The sequence below is a fragment of the Aulostomus chinensis genome, chromosome 14, assembly GCF_037954235.1.
Source record: "Aulostomus chinensis isolate RoL2024-O1b breed Wild chromosome 14, RoL_Achi_v1.0, whole genome shotgun sequence".
Lineage (NCBI taxonomy): Eukaryota > Metazoa > Chordata > Actinopteri > Syngnathiformes > Aulostomidae > Aulostomus > Aulostomus chinensis.
Window position 1 is genome coordinate 4397897 of NC_141333.1, and position 22376 is coordinate 4420272.

Consider the following 22376-nt stretch of genomic DNA (forward strand, 5'->3'; position numbering starts at 1 on the left):
CAGGAAACGCCATGTCTGGAACTGGAATTTGACCACTTCAGTAGTCCAGTCAAGTACCCAGATATGAATGCTGTAGAGGATCACGCCAACTGGACAATCTCAAGAGAATTGGGTTTCAACTACAACCTCTCTGGGCAGGTAACAGCTGGAACTCTTCTATCTCTGGGTACTTTACACAGATGGTAACGGCACAAGCGTGGACAGAGCTGCTAGCGCTGCTACGGAGAGTGTGACTGGTGTTTCTGGTGAGGTCACACCAATAGGGTTCCAGTATGAGTCACTCACTCTCGCTACTCAGAGAAGTCTGGTTACCTGAATCATTCGCCACATCCTCTAAGTATCCCACTGCCTCCAGCAAAACAAATGACCTTCCCCTCTAAATACAGCGCCTGGACATAAATCCTGAGCCCAAGATCAGTTTTAAACATGTTTTTATATCCAGAGTGGTTGATTGAATTGATCCTATGCTAATACTGTGTGACACACACAACGTGAGTTTGAATAGACATTCTTGATTTATTGATGATGGTGGTGTAATGTCATGTATCAGGTAATCCCTTTATCTGTAACCGGAGTTGTGTGAGAAGCTTCCCTAACTGGTCTTAATGGATCTCTATTGTACATGTTCTTAGCTACATTTGTTCTTCAAAATTGCTGTTGAATGGCTGAATGACCGTGTGACCTTGGGGAGTAAACATTTTAAAATGTGTCAATGCCGAACCTCACTCGTGATTAACCTGGTTACGGTCCGTTAGTTTGTCTTCAGGTGGCCCTACGTGATTAGCATGCTGGGGTTGGGGGAAATGAAAAAGTTATTCACAACAATTGAAAACTACAGGAAATAAAAAATGATTTGTTACTGTTTTACTTTGGATGTATTTTAACTAAAAGATTAAGATTATCTTGACTTTAAGGGGAAAATACAGCACAAATACGACGGAACAGCAATTTTATATCCTGTCAAGTAATGTAAAATGAGAATGGTATATAGAGGATGACTGACAATAAAATATAACGGCAGTTTTACATGAAATACAGTAAATGTGGGTAGATGGTCGGCTGTCGCTGAATATTTTGTGCGGTAATGCAGAGTTTGTCTTCCAGAGCAACCGCGTGGCCAGAGATCACGCCCTGACAGACAGCGACTCGGAGCAGCTGCGGCAGCTCAGTAACAGAGACCCTCTATCAGAAATCACTGAACAGGAGAAAGACTTCCTCTGGAGACATCGGTGACGTTTCTTCATTTGATGAATTCAAAACTCGCATTTCTTGTACTTGAGGAGTTAGACATGAGATGGCAGTAATAAAACCACAACGCATGTCGATGATGAACATAATGGTAACGGGGTTTTGTTGTAGCCAGTTTGATAATTGCAAGCAGGAATCTGTATAAGCAGGGCGCTGCTGCATTTTTGAATAATACTTAAGCTGGGATACTAAATTAACACAGCTGATTGTTCTTTCTGCTTTTACAGGCACTACTGCATGAACATCCCTGAGATCCTTCCCAAGATCCTTCTTGCTGTCAAATGGAACTCCAGAGATGAAGTAGCACAGGTATGTTGTCGTATCTGCTGATGATGTAAAAATGCTTGTTAGCCTCTTATATAAGGGACACAGCAGGGTGTACATGTCTCCTCCCATTAATGAAGACGTGTACCTGGGGCTGGTATGCACAGTAAGAGTATTTATAACTGGATGGCATCGCATATTTTTCATTTGTTAATCACTGAAACTGTCCTCTCTATTTAAGTTCTCTCCTGAATTCACAATGTTGCGTATGTTCTCTTCTTTTGGTTTGTTTACCAGATGTACTGCCTGTTAAAAGAATGGCCGTCCATCCGTCCTGAGCAGGCCATGGAGCTCTTGGACTGCAACTATCCAGACCCTATGGTGCGACACTTTGCTGTGCGCTGCCTTGAAAAATACCTGACCGATGACAAGCTGTCCCAGTATCTCATTCAGCTTGTACAGGTGTGTCCGACTGTGGAGGCCAAGAACATTTTGGTGCTGTTTTATCCTTCACACTCTTGTTTGTTATTTATTCCTCAGTTGCACAATTTATTCTTATTTGGTTGTTTTACTTATATTTGAATGTGCTGGTTATATTGCTAATTATAGTTTTTTATTGTTCTATTTGCTCTTTTGGGTTTTAAAACTTGTTTTATTGTTGTTACCTTGGTTGCTATCCTGAAAAGCCCCGGTCAGTGTCAGGTGATTCCTGTGAAAGCGTGTAACCTGAATAAACGATGGCTGCATGTACCTAAGACATTATTACAAATAGACTGTGGAAATAACTTCCTGATATATTTGATCCTGTTTGATTTGTTGGTCTTGGATTATTTCGGTTGTATGAAATAGTTGAAGTAGCTCAACCTATTCTATTCTACTGACCATGTGTTTATTCTCCTATCAGGTGTTAAAATATGAGCAGTACCTTGACAATCCCCTGGCCCGTTTTCTCCTTAAAAAGGCCCTGACCAATCAAAGAATAGGACATTTCTTCTTCTGGCATCTAAAGTGAGTCACTTTTCAGATCTGCTTTTATGTGCTTTTGATTTCCCTCTTGTTCTTTCCTCTTAGCTAAGTGCCGTTGGAATCCAAATGGAAGACTCCTAACGATAGAATTCCACTATCAAGTGCAATTTTGTCCATTAGAAGTCCAAAGGTTCATTTTTCATGCCGTTGTAACTGTTAAAAAAGCTTCTCTGCTTCTCGATCTTTTGGTATTCTTTTCTTTCTGTCTTCCTCAACAGGTCAGAAATGCACAACAAAACAGTGAGTCAGCGGTTCGGGCTGCTGTTGGAGGCCTATTGCAGGGCTTGTGGCATGTACCTTAAACACCTGAGCAGGCAAGTGGAGGCAATGGAGAAGCTCATCAACCTCACTGACATCCTCAAACAGGAGAAGAAGGATGAGACACAAAAGGTAAAGAATGCAGTTTCTGTATTTTACACTTAAATACTGTACTATTTAATGTGAGGTACACATGAGGGGGGATGTCAGTATGTGTATTGATTATAAAGATTTACCAAAGGAAAAAGACCTGTGGTATTAGAATCAGTCGCGATATTGGAATTGGAACTGAAAAATGTCTATAGGTGCATCTGTCGAATGCACGTGTGTGATGTTGTGCTCGTGCTTTGTGTCTGTGGAGGTCCAAATGCGGTTTCTTGTGGACCAGATGAAGAGACCAGACTACATGGATGCACTACAGAACTTTACATCTCCTCTCAACCCTGCACACCAACTGGGAAACCTGAGGTTAGCGGTGTGTGTGTGTGTGTGTGTGTGTGTGTGTGTGTGTGTGTGTGTGTGTGTGTGTTTGAGAGTGTGACAAGAAAGGAGCTCATTAATAATCATGAGAAATCCCTTGTGCACAGGCTGGATGAATGCAGGATCATGTCATCAGCAAAGAGGCCATTATGGCTCAACTGGGAAAATCCTGACATCATGTCTGAGCTGCTGTTTCAGAACAATGAGATCATCTTCAAAAATGGAGATGGTAAGACACACACACACACACACAGGCCCAGGCACACATACAAATACACGCACAACCTGTTGAAAAATGTTTTGGGACCCTTATGACCTGCTAGTTCAGTTCTCTCTCTCTTTCCACGCTGGAAGAGGTGTTGTGGCAACGCCAAATACTTAAGATTTTGGACAGCTTTTTAATAAAGGATAAGACCACACGTCTCACAATTGATATTGTTTCCTGTTGCCAGTATTAGTAGGTTTTTTATGTCTCTCACACTCCTGCCGTCGTCAGCTATTGTGTGGAACATTTCAACCTGATGTGTGCCACTGAACACAAATTCAGGAGTCCTGTCAGGAGGCTGCAGAGCTTCTCCTGTGCACCGATCCCCTACGAACTGACCCTGATGATGCTTGTGTGTATAATCAGTGCCTAGGGAACGACAGATCAGCTCTAACTCTCCTCCTTGTATACATCTTATGTTGCAGATTTACGACAGGATATGCTGACTCTGCAAATTATTAAAATCATGGAGAACATTTGGCAGAATCAGGGGCTGGACCTACGGTACAACACTTGTCCATTGTCATTGCTGTAGTCAATATCTTTTTGATTAGTGTCCCTGTTTCCCACCGTCTGGAGCCCAAAGAATCAGGTTGTGTGTGTGTGTGTCTGTGTGTGTGTGTCCAGGATGCTGCCCTACGGCTGCCTGTCGTTAGGGGACTGTGTTGGTCTCATTGAGGTGGTTCGCAGCTCACACACCATTATGCAGATTCAGTGTAAAGGCGGCTTGAAAGGAGCCCTGCAGTTCAACTCAAACACTCTCCATCAGTGGCTCAAAGACAAGAACAAGGGCGAGATGTGAGATCTTTCTTCCTTATTCTTATTCTTTTTTTCTTTTCTTTTTTTTATAACATTCCGACATTATTAAAGTCTTGAAGGGGAATTCTTGGAGGGGTTTACAGTAAAACTTGCAATTAGTTCATATTTATCCTGTGTCCTTTTATGTAATTTCATTTTAATACAGAATTGATTTCAGCGTGTCTGTTCGTGCAGGTACGATATGGCTGTGGATCTATTTACCAGGTCCTGTGCTGGCTACTGTGTAGCTACATTTATTCTTGGGATTGGAGACAGGCACAACAGCAACATTATGGTCAAAGATGACGGACAGGTAACCGTCTAAATACGCCACGATATAAACACAGACACTGATCATATCTAGATAAAATGAAAATTTGATGCAGAGTGCACATCTGTTTGCTCCCTTAAATTCTGGTGTTATCAAGCTACAGTTGGACAAAAAAATTCCATCCTTGATGTAGCTACTTGGATTAAACATGTCAGCTGTATCATGGAGTGGAAGAGACAAGCAGAGTTGCTTCGATATGGATAACATTTATTATCTCTTGCGGTAGATTAAACCAGATTGGTGTCAGGGCCTTGTACTTATTCTTGCATTACTGAATAAAGATTTGATATTAGATTTGATATCAGTTACTGAGCTTCCTGTTTAATTATTCGTTCTGCTCTCCTCCAGTTATTTCATATAGATTTTGGCCACTTTTTGGATCATAAGAAGAAGAAATTTGGCTACAAGAGAGAGCGAGTGCCCTTCGTACTGACACAAGACTTCCTCATCGTCATCAGTAAAGGTTCCCAAGAGTGTGCGAAGACCAAAGAGTTTGAAAGGTACAGTTGTGGCTTTTCTTTTCCCCTACAGCTAGTATCAGTCAGTCTGGTAGTTTGCCTTAAAAGGCTCTGGCTGGCACCGGTCTGAGATATGGCACAAACAAATGTTTGGCAGAGGGAATTTTTTTTTTTTTTTCAGGTTCGGATTAAAGGAAAGTCTACATGTCACCATTTCTGTTGAACTGGAGAGCTCACAAGCTGTTTTTTTCCTTGGGAAGCACATCAGAATAGAAGTTTCAAACATGAAAAACCTTAACCTCTTTCTCGGTCATGTTATGGTATTGTTCACTTCTCAAGCTTGATCGTTGAGAGATCTGATGAAAGAATACTTGCATTGCTGCTTTCGTACATAAGAAACAAGTCAACTGGCCTGAATTCCTCATGTCTAAGGAGAAGGTCTCAGGAATGTTCCGCCAATATTTGCTCCTTGCAAGCTGCAATTTGCAATATGACATTATGTCTTTCCTCCAAGGTTTGAACCTGTTCATCAAGTCAAACGCTGGACCTGTCACCTCTTGTCCAGCCTGCATAAATCCCCTCTCACATTTGCCGCAGTCACCTGCTCACTGTACCCATCTGCATAATCTGCTTAAAACTTTCCATCAAACCTGAAATTGTTTTGAGAAACACACCAGATGCTCCCATGGCTTCATTTCACGAGGCAGCCGGTTTCACCGAATCATGACAGCATGAGATCACGCCAGAAACCAATTGTCCGGTGTCCTTTGAGAAGATGTGGGCGGGGTTTAGGTGCGACGACGCCAATGCTGCGATATCATCAGTGATGTCAGAAGATTGTAGAGAATATCAGAGAATATTTCTTCTTTAAGAGAAGAGCAAAGAATGACACTGAAGGTTTTTCTGGATAGAAAAGCTGTTTTTGCTCTTCTAGCCGATTTCTTCCGTTTCTGTGTCAGTTGGTTGTTCTGACTGCTGGTTGGCTGGTTGGCTCAGCCAGTCACCTGCCAAGTGTCCACCCTTTCCCAGACAGCTTCTATATGCAATTTTACAGATGATTCAGTGAAACAAGCTTGACTTGTGGCGGGCGTTTCTGTGACTTCTGTCCTCGGCAGCCGCGAAGCAAGTTGTTCAGAATTATTCACATCTTTCGTCTCTCACCGTTCTTTTTTTCTGCCTCCTTCTAGGTTCCAGGAAATGTGTTATAAAGCCTACCTGGCCATCCGGCAGCATGCTAACCTGTTCATCAACCTGTTCTCCATGATGCTGGGCTCCGGCATGCCCGAGCTGCAGTCTTTTGATGACATCGCCTACATTAGAAAGACGCTAGCCCTGGAGAAAACCGAGCAGGTATTGAAGACAGTCACTGCCCTCACAGCTGCCTTTCTTTTTCTAATTTTGTGGTTCATATTTGGTGTATTATCTCCCTAATGCTCTGCCTTACACAGGAGGCGTTGGACTACTTTATGAAACAGATGAATGATGCTCATCATGGAGGGTGGACCACTAAGATGGACTGGATTTTCCACACAATAAGACAGCACGCACTAAACTGACCTCCTGCTCATGAGCAGAAACCCCCTGGTCCCATCATGGAGTATTTATTTCTTAGTCTGTACCAACCACCCAGGATTCCTCAATTTCAGAATTTCAATTTTATATTTTGGCATTTTCTTGCCATCATCACCTGCCCGTTTAGGTGACAATGCCGCTGCCCCTCTGCTACTCCGCCAACCTCCTCATGTCCTCAAAGATCAGCCGATGTTTCTAGTGCTGGCTACCATACTTCCCTTATTTCTTTCAAACAGAAACACTGGACGACTGCAGAAATTATACCTGATACACTCCTGCTCTCAGAGAAAGAACAATCATCGGATCAAACAGTGTAAAGAAGATTTATCTGACGAGCTCTAAACGTAGCCACTGAGTCCGTCCTGCTGCTGTATTTATGCTGCACTGTGGCTCCACCCCAGTGAGGAGGTGAGTGGGGATCTTTTTACTCTATCGATGCCTGCAGAGCACCAAGAACCATCTAAGTGATCTCACAGAATACGAGTGTTCCAGTCTGTTGTTCAGTGCAGGATTAAAGGGAGCTTCTATGATGGCTACCACTGCACACAGTCTTCCACCATCTTTGGTGACTTTGACCTCGTGAGCTCATTTGGGGGTCACGTTACCCCCCCTTTTAAGCCTTTGTGAAGGAGTTTTACAAACCTGCAGAGGAGCATCTGGCTTCTTTTGTTCCCCCCAGCCTCAAAGAAATGGCACCATCTGAAATATATGTTGGTGGTGCACCTATGGACTCTTCAATCAACATCAGGGTGATGATGCCTCCATAAAAACAACAACAAAAAAAACACTTCCCAGAATAATATACAAATTTATTATGACTTTTTAAATGTATTTATGTATCTAGTTCAATGGAGTTTCAACAGTGGCAAATCACTGGCTGAACTCGTCAGTAACACAGTTTGTGTAAATACATTTTTTCTATTTCTGTTAATCGTTTTGAGCATCATCTCACTACCACGAGTGCAACTGTTTCCCCCGGTTTCTCGACTCCAGCGGTTTGCTCAAATTTGTAAGATGGGACCGGTGACACCTTTAGTTTGTCATCGACCTGTTTGGAGTGAAAGATTCACGACCTTTCCATTGGCCCTCTTTGAGTTATTCTGGCTATTGTGCAGCCCTACCTTTATTTGAATTATTTCACAAATGCAATGTGAAAAGAGTGAAATTGCCAGTGACACGTTCAATGAGTAATGGGACCTATTCTGAACGTCTGACTGTTCAGTGAGCAGAGACCCAGGGGAATGTCAAGTCTTCCTGTTGATAAAAATGCCTTTGCCTCACAGCACAACGCCGCGCACTACTAAACCCTATAAACTGATCCATGACCACACGAGGACCCTCAGAAACATGGCACTTTCCAAGGAAAACTTCTGTCAGCCCTTTGTTTATGTATCACTTGTAACCATGTTAAGTGGAAGTTTCATGGCATGCCCATCATGAGATCGTGGCTCAGATGCATAGTTTATCTGTAAAGACGTCACACGTTTAGCTGATGACCCCGGCACAGTTTGAGCCACGCTGTCTTTATCCTGACGCCTCTCTAAGAAGCATGGATATGGCATATTGTGAACAGCAGAAAACATTTGTTTCTTGCCTGTCAAGTACTCACAAATAGGTGTCCCGAGCTCACAAAGATGTTGTTTTTCACCGCTGCACCACTTCTTTTTGGCTCCAGAATGCAGGAAGAACCAACCATGAATATTTAGCTTTAAGACAGTGGTAACCCTGACCACCAACTACCGGCACAACTGTCCAAAAATTTCTCTCAAGCGCATCATCCAGTGTAATCCAGGTCTTCTTTCTCCAGCCGTATGCTCAGGAATCCACAAACACTTTGGTTTGGGCTAAAAACAAATAAACCACAACCCTTCCGGGTTGTTCCCACCCTTCGACACATTTTTAGCATGGTCTGGTTAGATTTGGCACAAAAACACTTGGTTAGGTTTGTAAAAACATCCCGGTTTGGGTTGAAATGAGCACTCTTTCAACAGAAACAGGAAACAAACACTCACCACTGGCAACTCCAAAAAAAATAAATCAATAACAGCTGAAATCTTCTCCCCACCAGCAAATGTACAGTATCCTAACATTTCATCAAACAGCTGTGAAACAGCATTAAAGAGCAGCGACCACTTTCTCCACTCAACACATGTCCCAGCATGAGTCTCCACTCCACCCAGGAACGTGGGTCTCCCTACAGACGAGCATCGGTCCTTTCACTGCCTCCGTACACGCGTTTTACTCTCCTAATACCCAGATGGCTTCCTACTGGTCATAACTGCAACCGCCACTAGATGGCATCTGTCACTTAACTACACATTTATTGGTTGTTTTCACCATTTGTATTTAAGATCTATATGTTTGTTCTTCTGGGGAGGAGAAGCTGCCATAAACTGTAATGTTTAAGAGAGGAGTTGAAGTGTGAGGGATGAATAGCTGATGCCACGACAGTGAAACGTGCAGGACTACAGCGCGCTGACGTTCTAGTACCTGTCACCTTACAGGCCGCGTAAAACTAGGAGTAACAGAGGAATTCTGTTGCAGAGAAACTGACATGAACATGCTTCTCCGAGCACTATATAGACATGTGGAACCTGCTGGCTGTTGGTCGTGTTTCCGTTGGTATGCTATAAACGGCCGTCACTGTTAAACTGGAGAGGCTCCATGATGAATTAACGTGGATCATTTTGGGATGTTTTGAATTCTAAAGGCAGCGAATTGAGTGTAGACAACTGCGTTTGTCTGTGCAGTTGAAAATCCCACCCATTGGTGCAGTTTACTGAGGAGAGAATGTAGTATTTTATGAAAGATGTCTCACTGCAGGCCCCCCCCCCCCCCCACCAGTCTTTCTGCAGTATGAAGCTAAAATCTGTCCGCTGAAAAATAAATTGCACTTAACTCAGTTCTATAGTTGATTGTATGGGAACGCCAAAGTCGTGGCGTGATCTGACGTGGCTCACGTACGGGATGTCACGCGGCAGCATTAACGGTTAGAATGTATTTAATTGCTGGCCTGGGCCTTAAGTGCTCTCACTTCTAAATTTCTCAGTCTCGTTTTGTCATGCTACTTTTTCAAAATGTGCCCATCCGGCCCGGGGAAAGCCACCGATTTAGATCTAGTACAGGAAAACTATGGGGTATGCACTTACAATTCTTGTTCTCATTGCCTTTCTGTCCACAAGTACACTGTAGGAAGACAGTTAGCTTAGTATGCATGTTTCTCCAGCAGCCTAACCAGTATGTGTGTACTTCGTGAAGCAGCTTTAAGCAGTATGTATGTACAGTTTTCTATATGGCAGGCTTCACGTGTGACAAACCTGTGGTGTTTACCTGTAGCCTTCAATGTCCACTCCCATGTGTCCTTGAAATGATGGGGGTGTGTTTGTGTGTCATTAATTCTGCGCAGGTTGCAGAGCTCCATTGGCAGGACCCAATGAGCGTCTACACTCTGTATGCATGTTTATGTCTGGGTGTGAGGACACGTAGCAGTGGTTGTGTCTCTAAATGTTTTCTCAGCCGTTTTTTTTGTTTTTGTTTTCCCCTGCTTGGCTGCTCGCTGCCAGAGAAGAAGAAGAAGAAGAAAAAAAATACATAAAACGGTTTTGCATCGTTTGTAAGGAAACAGAAGTTTTTAAAAAAATGGAGCTGAAAATGTAAATGTTTTACTTGAAGTGTCGGAACCACAGTTGTATGTTATTGGTTTAAAAGTGGATATGGGTGTGTGGGTGTGTGTGTGGGGGGGGGGGTCTCTTCAGTACTGAGTGTGTGTGTTTTACTGTATGTATGCAAGCACTGAAAATTGAAAGCATTATGTACAAGCTCTTAGTGTGATGCTGGTTGTGAATGTCATTGATGCCTCAGTCCTCTGTTTCACAATCAAGACACAACGACTACTGTACTCACCCAAGTATTCAACGTCAGTATTTGAAGCCTAAATGTAACTCGTAGGATTTGATGAATTTGATTAATCTCAGATTTTTAATCAAAATAGCAAAGTGGCAGAATTCTGCGATGAATCTTTTCCCCTCGTCAGTCCGAGGCTCCGACGGCGCCCAGACTTCCTCTGATTAATCCAAACTCGTTGCTCCGCCGTGAAGACGACAGCTCCGATTTTCTCATTTTGCTGGCGGGCAACATTCCGCAGCTTGAACTTGATGGTCCCTGTGGCCTCGCTGCATCAGGTGGATGCGGCTGCTGACTGAAGCCCCCTTACATGTGCAGAGAAAGTGACACATTCGCTTGTACAATCATGTGACCTGAACTATGGTCAGAGGAAACAGTGGAGACAATAACACCCTAAATATAATACCAGCTAACTGAATACCCACCCAGAAAATACTGCTCCTGGGAAGCTTTCAGTGCCACTAGGTTTGTATTATTATTATTATTATTACAGGTTCTCTTGATGACATGTAGAACATTAATATAGCAGCACACTGTATCTCCAGGAGTGCGGTGGCGTCTGAGCTGAGCATGAAGTCTCTCGCCCCCTTCTTTCTTTTCTTTTCTTCTTTGTTTTCAATATCCGGTGCAGTCGCGTGTCCGGTTGAGACCGTCCCTGAGATAGTGAGATGACCGAGTCCCAGTCGTGCCAGGACTTTCCATTAAAACCATCAAACTAAAGCCGCCTTATCTGATACGTAGGGAGCCAGATTGACATCTTAGCTTGTCCTTGTGGGATGTACAGGGTTTTCGTTTTTTTTTTTTTAATTTTACAAGACAAAAAAAACACAAAACAAAACAAACCTCCAGCTGCAGAATTGTGATTTCCCTGAACTGGGATTTCACTATAGCACTGGGAAAATGGCCCCGCCAATATGACGCCTCGCTCGTGTACGCAGAATCAACCAAAGCAGCCCCGATGAAACGATACGCGCCCTGTGTTGTTATCCCCAATGGGTTATAAAAAATAATCCACACTACAAAGGTAATAACTATTACAATGGCGAGGTATGTAGAAGAAGACAGAATTTTCTTCTTCCTCACACAGTCTCTCTGCGGTGTAGCTCCTCTTGTTGCGTTGTGTCGTGCCAACAAATGTGCACACTCGCAACAAAATTGCCCAGGACGAGGACGGTCACAACTCCTGCTGATAACATAACTTAAACCACGCAGATCCTCGAGCACCTGCCAACTACAACAGAGGCTTCATACGAAGGGCAACGCCTCATTTCGTGATCCAGTATCACACAGGGAGGAGGGAGTAGAGAATGTCCCCCCCCCCCGAAGCCGGTAGAGGCTCTGGCTGTTCAGCGTGTGGCGACAACACCCACGTGAAGCCGTTCAGAGATGGAGTTCTCCTTTTAGTCAGCTCAAATGTAGCCCGTTGGCTTGTTTCAGCGAACACACTGTTTGCAGTTTGTTTGAACTCTGGAGCAGAAGTTCCATTTTTGTCATTGCTCAGAAACAAACAAGAAGGAAGTTTTCCACAGGGAGCGAATGGACCAATGAGCATTAATGGATTCACGGGCCACAAATATGTGAACGTAGGAAGTTGCCATGGCGAAGCGGCAGCAGTATCCTATCCCCACCTTGCCAGGGCGATGTCAGACCGGTCTATGTTTGGTTGGAACATGACGGTGCTCTAGTGTGACCTCTAGTGGTGGTGAGTGTCACTCGGAACCTTTCTCCTGCTGATGTTTTGTTGGTGTTATTGTTTCCACCACCTCTTCAGTCTGTGTTCTGTTTCTACAGCAGTTAAGAGCCTCTCTTTCTCTAAAACCGGACGTTGGGCCTGCAGTCATTAGAATTGTGTTTCAATGAAGCCTTGAAGAGGCTTTAAACGGAATGAATCTCGAGGGTTTGGAACTTTTTCACCCGCGTCAAAGAGCAAATGTGATTAATCACTCAGATTGCCGATCATTCTAGAGGTTTCTGAAACGACTCAGATTCTCCACTTGAAGAAAAAGCCACACCTGCAGTGACTGCAGGTTCCTCTCTGTATGCAGTACTATATTCTACATTAGTGATTCACGATATATTTCCATGACGGCTGTAAGAGCTGTTAAAACCTTGACCTACACTATGAATGTACAATGGGCCAATGTATTGTTTTTCCACAGCCTACCTGCATGAGATTGGATAAAAATGAATATTATCCTTCTTACTACTTTGCTGTTTGTTTTTTACCTAGTTTGCGAAGCAGCCATATTTATAAATTAATGCCTTACGTTTGCTCCCTGTAGGAACAGTTTCATCCTCACGATAATGTGTTTTTTGTTTTGTTTTTTTATTTATGAATGTACATGTTTCGTTTTGGCACCGTGGTCACAAAGTGAAGGTTGATACCCTGACTGGCTGGTCATCTGCGTGTCCTGTGAAGATGTACAAATAAATTTGTTAAACATTCACCCGGCCGTATTTGTTCTTGTTCTAACTGTAGATCGTCAGCGGAGGAGCGACCACAGGCCTTCTGACAGAATACATATGTATATTTTTTTATGTGCCATTGATAGAAATCATGTTGTTGGGTCCTTTTCCAGTATTACCAACCACAGAGTGTTTTATTTTGACATTTTACGGGATAGTTTTATTTCCTACTTTTCGGTTAAAATCTCCAAAAATCTAAAACAGGAATCCTGGACAGATTCAAAAATAGTCATTTCCAAGAGTTCCTGGAGAGGGTTCATACTGTCACGTGAAAACCTGGAAAATTTCCTGGGAAAGTTTTTGTGAAAACTGAATATAGTCAGAAATATTTGGAGGGAAAAATCATATGAAGTTTTCTTCACGGAACAACCTGAATATCGCCGTATATATTTCAGTTTAATGTTGATGATTGCATATTGAACATGTTTGTGCTGTACGAGAGCACATAGCTGGTCGTTAACGGTTCGGTAGCTCATTCTGACGCGGACTTCACTCTTTATTTTCATGTTTGAACTGAACATGAAAGCGCTGCAAGAGTGGAAATGTGTTGAATAGTAAAAAAATATGAATTGCATTGGAATAGATTCACTTTTAATTTCGGGCGGAAATCAGTTTTTCGTCCTTTATTGTACAACAGCGACATGAGGAGCATTGAGATGTGGGGTTTGAAGTGTAGGCTCAGGATATTGAGGCAAATTGTCTGATCAGACAACTGATGGCTCTATTTTTGTTTTTGGAAGGAATCCGTCGTAAATGCTGCATTCATATTAAAACCAAACTCCCAAAGACAGACCAGCGTTTTATTACATTTTCATCCCGATTCTTCCTTCCCAGAACATTCATGTCCAACATTCTTTGTTTGATTCTCACAGCTATGCAATACATTGACAAGCAGAGTCACTTAAATTAATTAAAAAAAAAAATTCTGACATCAAACCGATGTTGTTTTTTTCCTGCTTATCTTGCAAAGAATATAATAAAAGTAACTCCTGCTATGTCTGGTTTTCAGTGCTTTTTGAGGAGTTAAAGACTCCAAAATGGGTTTCCTCCCTCTAACGTGGCAGTTTCCTACGTAGCCAATCACAATTTCCAAACTTTGATTCTGCGTAACACCCCGTTACAATACGACCCAGTACAATACAACATCTGCTGAGATGACGAATGAGATCACAACTGTTGAAGGAAATGTTAGGACGTATTCACACCAGCAGGTCTGCATCGCTGAAGGCCCCGTCGATGGCGGGGTTGGGGGACGGCAATTCTAAGGTAGCCTTTGTGGGAGCTGCAGGCTTGCTGGGTTTGAAGGGTTTCCAGGGCTTGGATGGGCAGTGGAAGGGGCTGTCACCTGAAGTGCCAGAGGCTGTTGTGTCCTCCTCTGATGACTCATCCTTGACTGCCTTGGTGGGGGAAGTTGGTGATGGTGAAGCTAACAGGACGTTCCTGAGAGGGGACCAGCCGGGAGGACGCCGCCTGCTAAAAAAATCCTGAAGAAGACACATTTGTTACCTCTGAACTTGACTACTCATCTCTAAGGGGCCAAACGCGCACCAGCAGAGAGGGAGCTGAAGGGATCAATTAATCAATCAAGTGGAGCACTCAGGAATCCAAATCGCTGCCCTCTGAAAATGGAGTGGAAACAAACTGGTGGGATTGTTCCTCATTTGACGGCAACAATTTATTGTTTGGTGGTATTCTGTCAGCAGTGTGAACATGCTAATGCTAACGTTGGTGCTCATGTTGCACATGCCTTTGTTGGCTGTGCTAATATAGATAATTATGTTAACTATGCTGCCAAATAGCTCATGCTAAATTAAAAGGGGAACATTTAATTTCAACCTGGGTCTGATGCTTTTAAAGGCGTGATTAACAGGCTTAACTTAATTTTCTCTCAAAAAATACCATCAACATATCGTTGATGATGAACAGAAGTACCACGCATTCCCGCAGTCCGTTCAGATTTGAGCCTAATTAATTAAAAAAAAACTCAGTGGCACAGTGGAGCAGTGGTCAGCACTGTTGCCTCATAGCAAGAAGGTTCAGGGTTCCAGCCCCGGCTAGAACACAGGATCTTTCTGTGTGGAGTCTGCATGTTCTCCCTGTGCCTGCAAGGGTTCTCTCCAGTCCACTCACAGTCCAAAGACATCAAGAGGGTGCGAAGTTAATCCAGACTCTAAATTGACCGTAGGTATGAATGGGATTGTCAATGGTTGTCTGTCTATATGTGTTGGCACTGCCGTGGCCTGGTGACCTGTCCTCTCGCTTGACGGCTGCTGGGATAGGCTCCAGCCCCCCGTGACTCTTAACAGGATAAGAGGTAGAAAATGGATGGATAGATGGAAATTGCCCCCATCAAGAGACAAGCACATACCATGTTAGGTAGGGGACCCGGTTCACACTGGATCTGGGCTGAAGGTGGCTCGAGTCTCCAAGGTGCTACATCCACTGTAGAGTTACAATTGTAGAATTCCTGCACACATACAAATACATCAGGTCCTGCAGACATCACGCTGCATCAGGGAGGATTTGTGTTTTTGCGCCAGTGTTTACCACATTCTCGTTGTCGGGGACACAGTGTTCACCGAGCTCTTTGTTCTCTGCTTTGGCGCAGATGGTTTTCCTCATGTCGTATCTCAGCTGGAATCTAAAACCTGCAACCACCTGCGTTGACGCAAACACACAATAGTTAGGAGAAGAAATCTTCACCTCTTGATTCGCCTCCCACTCCCTCCCCCGCCGTATTGAATGGTCTTTACCTGTCTGGTGGCGAAACCAAGTTTGTGAAAGTTGAACAGGTGTGTCGAGTCAGAGATGGAGTTATACTTGGAGATGGAGACGGAAAGGGGAACCTTAAGGTCCTCGGATTTCTCATCAATCTCCTCGGGGCAGCCCATACAGTGAGCTCTGTCTGGGACGACGTAGTCATCTGGAGGGGAGATGGAGAAAGAATGGAGAAAAAAAATATATCACATTTTAGTCTTTAAGTTAAAAGTCATAAGCATTTTACCTCACATCCTTAAGCGTTTACACAGTAGATTAAATTCTACCTTTCACCAGCGATATAAAATGGATTTAAGTGAAACTTTTTTCTACTCATAGTTGCTGGAATATTGATTAATATAATGTCCCCTATATGCATTTAATATTTATTAATGAGTTTCAACCTGGCATTATCAAATAAAATATTAAACAAATCTCTACCCTGGAGATTGTCATGATAATGAGGGATTAAATATTTGTTTAATGGCTGAGCTCCGTGGCACAAAGGACTAACGGGGCAGATCGTTTGGCTGTGGCTGCACAAATGATGCCTCTAATCCAACAGGGACTTGTCTTGTTTCTGATTTGGCTCAACAGATTCTCCATCTTATGGGGAAATGAACTCTACCCATTTGATTCTGTGAGCTTTGCTCAAATGTGAAGTCAATTTTGGAGGCATCGCAATTGCAAAATGATGCAAAGGTGCGCAAAATTGACTCAACTTGATCATGCTTGCTTCTATCGTTCTTATTACTGCTTATCCCAAGGCTTTATGCTTCATAAAGTACAGAGACAGAAGGAAATAAGGCAAGAGAGAATAACTGTTAATAATGTTAATAATTCTGCTGAGGGTAAATAACTGGGTCTTCACAGTTTAATTAGAAGTGAAGATGCATTCGATGGAAAAATGTAGCTCCCCTGCATTAACTTCTTGTTTGAGCTCAGTTAAGGACTTTCCATCATGCCTTAGTTTAGGTTGAGACAGCTGTTGTTGTTGGAGTTAGAAGTGTCAAAGCGTCACTCTTAATTAAGAAAAAGAACTGAGTATCATCAGCATACGGTGTGATAATTAACGCCAATGCATTTGGAGATACTGGACTTATTTTACAGGTGAAGGTTTGTTTAGTCAAGGCCGAACTCTTATAAAACATCCAGATACGATTTAGTTTGCAGATTTTTATTGCAGATTATCCCTCCATCCGTGCATGGGAGGGTGGAGCATATCCCAGTTGACATTGAGCAAGAGGTGGGGTTCGCCCTGGACGGGTCACCAGTCCGTTGCAGGGCCATCGGGAGCAACAGAAGGAGTTCATTATCTTGCTCAAGGATACTTTGACATGGTCACCAGGGAAAGTGGGGATTGAACCAGCGACCCTTTGGTCGATAGATGGCCACTCTACCTCCGAGCCATGCCGCCACTTATTGCAGATTATCCATCCATCCATTCATCCATCCATTTATTTTCTACCACTTATCCTGTTAAGGGTCACCCGGGGGGTGGAGCCTATCCCAGCAGCCTTCAATTGAGAGGCGGGGTTCACCCTGGACAGGTCACCAGTCCATGGCAGGGCCAACACATAGAGACAGACAACCATTCACACTCACAGCCACACCTACGGTCAATTTAGAGTCTGGATTAACCTGGTCCCTCTTGATGTCTTTGGACTGTGGGAGGAAGCTGGAGTACCAGAGAGAACCCACACAGGAACAGGGAGAACATGGAGACTCACACAGAAAGATCCCTGTGCAACCTTCTTGCCGTGTGGCGACAGTGCCAACCACTGCACCACCGTGCCACCTTTCGTGCAGATTAGTACTTGAAAAATATTTTGGGGGTAGGACAGAGAAAACAGTCTGTTTACTGTGGGCAGACTGTTGGCCGGTTAGGCAAACAGATTAAAGTCTAGACGAAGCCCCTGCCTTTTATGGAGCGCAGGTTAATTCTGCTCTCCCTCTCACCACAGAGAGTGCTGATTGCAAAATCTTTATCCCTTTTTGCCCGTTAAGGTAAATTTTCCTCAATGACTCACTGTTTTAATAATGTGAAATAGCCTGTGTTTCATCTGATAAATGTCAGCTGTATCTACTGGATTCTACTTCAAACTCACCGAGCACAACCAAACTTTGCTCAGAAGATCTGTGGATACTGTTTGGTGTAGCGTGGTTTTTTTTTGTTTGTTTGTTTGTTTTTTAACGTGCCGTTCTTCAAATCTGTTACGTTTTGGGGATATTACAGTACATTTTATTTAACATTAGTTTGAAGGCTGGAATAACTGCTGAATGTCTTTAACATCCTAAATATTGTTTAATATGTCAGAGTTATTTTCAGCTTTTCTTCCCAGAAACTGTTCAGAAGTTCCCACATTCACAAAAACTGGAGGAAACAATAGCGTACCAGTCAGTTATTTTACTCTTTATTATGGAAGTGTTTGTCCTCCATCCTTGTGTGCTAATGCTGCTAAACTAATGCTGCACTAATATTAACACTTATATGAGGACATCAGTACATCGTATTACTTTTAAATGATAATACTTGTTCAGTAAGTAGTATTTGGAAATCGGAACCTTTGCTTTTGGTAACTTTACGACCACAAATTTGCTAATAATTTAAAAGTGAATGAGAAAAAGGTTGTTTATCAGACTGTGAATATTCCCTGTGTCATATTTTGGAGGGAAATATCTCACTGCATTGATATCTGCCATTTGTACTTGTGGCACAACCTTGACACCAGAAACCAGACCCTGAACTGAATCCCTCACGTTCATTCCAGACCATCCAGCTCCTACGTTCACTCACCCAGCATGCAATCCACCTGCTTGGTGTCTGTTTGCGTCTCTGTCACGTAAACTGTGGCGTTGCACGAAAACGGCTTCTGCAAGAACAGCAGAGATGATGATTGTTGATACCGTATGATTTCAATATTCACATTACTTTTCTGCTACCACCTGCAAGCAACACTTTCAGCTCCAAAGGAGTCACTGTCAATCAATCAAGCGTCACAAAAATTTCCTCCAAGGAAACAAGTTGTGAATTCACCTCTGACTTTGGAAACAACAGCAAAGCTACCTTGCTTCCAGAGGGCAGATAGTTGCAGTCGGTCCAGTGTTTGGTGCCCCCCACTGAGCAGTCACTCCTGCGGCTGGTGAACTGCAGGGCGTAGATGGTGTCTGAGCCGTTCTCTGACTGTAGAGAGAGAGAGAGAGAGAGAGAGAGAGAGAGAGAGAGAGAGAGAGACACACACACACACACACACACACACATCACCAGGACTCAGCAGAGGCATCACTCTGATCTCATTCCTTTCCCGTCATCGTCACACTCCAGTTTTAATGCCCTGTGTTTTCTGAGAATGAGACAACAGTCGTGACATCCGTTCTGATCTGAATGTCATCAACACGGGGAAATATATCTTTGCTCCCCTGATAACTAATATTCAATTAAGTAGGGAAACTAACTAAAAAACTAAACTAACTTTTTGGAATTTCTTTTGGGTTCTTGCTTGTTTTGATTTGTTTTTTATTATTCTGTCTGGATTCATGTGTTTTGTGAAGGATTCTGTAAAATCATGAAATCTGCATGTAAACAAATCCCCCTGGTGCCCAACCCTGACCCCAGCTTCAGTAATGACATGAATGTTATCGGCTACATGCAATTTTATGTCTTTGCTACATTTTACAGGGAAATCGTGTGCTTTTTATGAGCTAGAACTAAATGATCCGGTACCTCATGTTGGTTTTAGATGATGAAAAATATTTTTTTCATTATTCTAACAAATCAGTGTTTCTTTTTGAAATCAAGAAGATTTCCATGGGAAATATTGAGTAGAAAGACTTGGTGCCCCTGTACCTTGCTGGCTGTGAGTATCTGGTAGAGGGCCAGCTTGTAGCCGCTGCTCATCTGCTCATTGAACTTGTCCAAAGCGCTGCTCACAGCCTTCGCCACAGATGGGTCGTCGCAGAAGATGAGCACGCCTGGCGGGATCTCCACGGCCTCCTGCAGCAGGAGAGTAACGACAAAAACCATCACACCTGTCTGAAGGCTGGGGGTTAAATCTCTCCCGTCGCTGTGCAGTAGCGGCTCGTGCTTGTCCGGACTCGTACCGCTGTAGCAGTCCAGCAAGGAATTTAAAAGGCTGTAGATGTTTGTTTGTTTTGCTGAAATGGAACTGACCATTTTTCCTTGACCATGTGATTTCATGAGTCATGGCCAGCAAAGTGTTGTGTGGTCACGGTGACTGTGAACCTTTGACCACGAAACTCAACGAATCCTCGAGTCCTAAATTTGAAGACGTGCACTCACGACGTTCTGGAGATTTCACAACGACAGCACACTTCTTCAACTCTTGTACTTCGGCAGGATTTTGAGAAAATATTTTACACGAGTGTTTTCATTTCGTTTGTCAATGCGGTATGTCTTGACCACCTTGAGGGATTTTTACAGGTTTTTTTATTGAATTTGGGTGAAACGTCCTCTGGTAGTCGAGGATGAACTGAAAATATTTCAGGGGTCAAAGGTTAAAGGTCAAGCTTTCACCTCACATTAGAATGATATCTCTGGAGCACCTTGAGTGAATTTCTCCTAATTTGTAACAAACATCCGCTGGGACTTGTGGATGACCTGAGAAATGTTGGGTGGTCAAAGGTCAAGACAGGAACCCGTCAGGGAGGCATCCAACCATAACGCCTGATTATTTAGAGGCTCTGGATTCTTCTCCTTATCTGTTCTCGCCGTGTACATTTGGTTAAATTCACACCGTCATCTCAGTAATGTCCTACCTGTCCACACACGGAGCTGTGGAGGCACAGCAGGGCCAGCACACACAGCCCCACTCGGCTCCTCATTGTGTTCTGCTCAGTTCTGCAACGAGGACGCAAATGTCACCCAACGAAACCTCCCACAGCAATTCAGCGATAGATAATGAGAAGAAATGCATTAAATATCCAAATCAAATAAATGATTACTGAGCGTCTAACGTGAAGAATTATACTGAGAGAAAAGAAGCATTTTTATACTTTTTCATGCTTCACAAACAAACCTATCAGGTTAAAGACAAAGGGATTCTTACACTTTCCAAAGGTTGAGTCCAGCTGTCGATCCTGTCGGGCTCCTCTGACTCCTCTCCACGCAGGGATGGACGACTGACTGAAGCTTCCCTGAAACTGTAGGTGGGAATCCTGAGAAAAATGATGACACACTGATAGACACACACACACACACACACACACACACACACACACACACACACACACACACACACACACACACAGAGGACAAGGGGGCAGAGAGTACATACACACACATACACATGCACACACGCACATTAAAGCTCAAACTGCTCGGTCGGTAAAAGGAGAGTAAATGTTTGCTCATGTGTTTGCCCTCCTACTTGTCGGGTCAACACAGCAGCAAGAGAGATGCATCGTGTAGGAAATCTTTTCACTCCCATTAGCGACTTTGAGGCGCTAACACACTCCCACGTGGACGTACACATTCTCACACATCTTTCCACAGCAGCCTTGATTGATGTGACTATGCAGTCGCAGAATTCCTCCTCTGTTTGTGTTTAGGGGGGCCAGCAGCTTGTGTTTGTGTATGCATGTGTGGTGTGTGTGTGTTTTACCTGGTACTTTGTCCCTGTCGACCTTTGGCCTCTACCACTTTGATTTCCCCACTGCTAAGAAACATGCCGAGATCTTATGCTCCATATAATGCACACCGCGCGTTTCTGCTGGGTTTGTGCGGCTGCAAAATCAAACCGAGGAACACTTTCATCCACGGAACATTGTCCCTGAGAGGAGGTCATTGGCTCTCGCAGACCTCTCAGATCCATGACTGGAAACCCTGTGTGATGACTTCCAGTGTCGCACTGTCTGAGGACTGTGAATAAGCAGAAAAAAAAACAGAAGAAGCTTAATTCATGGCACCTTCTCTGCTTTAGCAGTACTTGAAGTTGCCTTGTTATGACACACACACACACACACACACACACACACACACACACACACACACACACACCTTCTTGCTGTGAGGCCACAGTGCTGACCACTGCACCACCGTGCCGCCCACTACTCAACATATATAATTAATATATCTATAATATGTAACATAGACATAAGGAGAATATAACGCCAAGAACAGCCTGAGTATTCAAGAATGAAGAAGCTGTAACTATGAAAGTGCTGCTTGTAGCTTTGGTGATCAACCCCCTGTGTGATTCTTCCTCAGCCTGTTCAGATTTTGACGTTCCTGCTGCACCGAGCGCTTCTCACAACAGCGACTTGGCGGTTTGGCGCCGGACACCAGGGGTGCGCTGAGAGAGGCAGGGGCCTCCACATCCTGTGGTGATGAACTTCCTCTGCAAGTCACTTTAGGGGGAGAAGTTTCACACTCACACACCGAACCACAGATGTAGCATTGTCTCTCATCCAGTGTTGAGCTCTGTTTGATTCTAATCTGCTCTGCTCTCATCAGCACAATGAGGGGTGGTTTTACAGGTGCGTGGCGTGTTTTCGTCCTGGCTGCTTTTATTCCTGGTAGGTTTGATCGTAT

General features: G+C 43.6%; 3 protein-coding genes across 5 annotated transcripts in view; 2 read left to right on the forward strand and 1 right to left on the reverse strand.

The window, feature by feature from the left end:
- Positions 1–10704, forward strand: part of LOC147249493 (phosphatidylinositol 4,5-bisphosphate 3-kinase catalytic subunit alpha isoform-like) — a 23280-nt gene extending 12576 nt beyond the window's left edge. Inside the window, exons 13-26 of the mRNA XM_086224208.1 lie at positions 4–138; positions 1105–1229; positions 1476–1557; positions 1810–1974; positions 2417–2520; positions 2757–2928; positions 3158–3264; positions 3384–3505; positions 3967–4045; positions 4169–4339; positions 4535–4652; positions 5019–5170; positions 6316–6478; positions 6577–10704. Coding sequence (XP_086080334.1) covers positions 4–138; positions 1105–1229; positions 1476–1557; positions 1810–1974; positions 2417–2520; positions 2757–2928; positions 3158–3264; positions 3384–3505; positions 3967–4045; positions 4169–4339; positions 4535–4652; positions 5019–5170; positions 6316–6478; positions 6577–6684 — 1803 coding nt within the window. The 3' untranslated portion in view covers positions 6685–10704. The remainder of the gene's footprint in view (positions 1–3; positions 139–1104; positions 1230–1475; positions 1558–1809; positions 1975–2416; positions 2521–2756; positions 2929–3157; positions 3265–3383; positions 3506–3966; positions 4046–4168; positions 4340–4534; positions 4653–5018; positions 5171–6315; positions 6479–6576) is intronic.
- A 3151-nt stretch (positions 10705–13855) lies between these two features.
- On the reverse strand, positions 13856–20986 carry kng1 (kininogen 1). Its single transcript, XM_086224214.1, has 9 exons — positions 20893–20986; positions 20603–20684; positions 19674–19820; positions 18894–19010; positions 18624–18699; positions 15823–15992; positions 15617–15727; positions 15438–15536; positions 13856–14553 (listed from the first exon to the last, which is right to left on the reverse strand). The coding sequence occupies exons 2-9, from the start codon at positions 20666–20668 to the stop codon at positions 14269–14271; spliced, it is 1071 nt and encodes a 356-aa protein (XP_086080340.1). The 5' UTR covers positions 20669–20684; positions 20893–20986; the 3' UTR covers positions 13856–14268.
- Positions 20987–22228: 1242 nt separating this feature from the next.
- The window catches only part of lamp3 (lysosome associated membrane protein 3), a 7173-nt gene continuing 7025 nt past the window's right edge, over positions 22229–22376 (forward strand). For 2 of the 3 annotated variants that reach the window (XM_086224081.1, XM_086224082.1), the window contains exon 1: positions 22229–22360. In XM_086224081.1, the coding sequence (XP_086080207.1) occupies positions 22303–22360 (58 nt within the window). In that variant the 5' untranslated portion in view covers positions 22229–22302. The remainder of the gene's footprint in view (positions 22361–22376) is intronic. The other variant, XM_086224083.1, reaches the window with a different exon arrangement.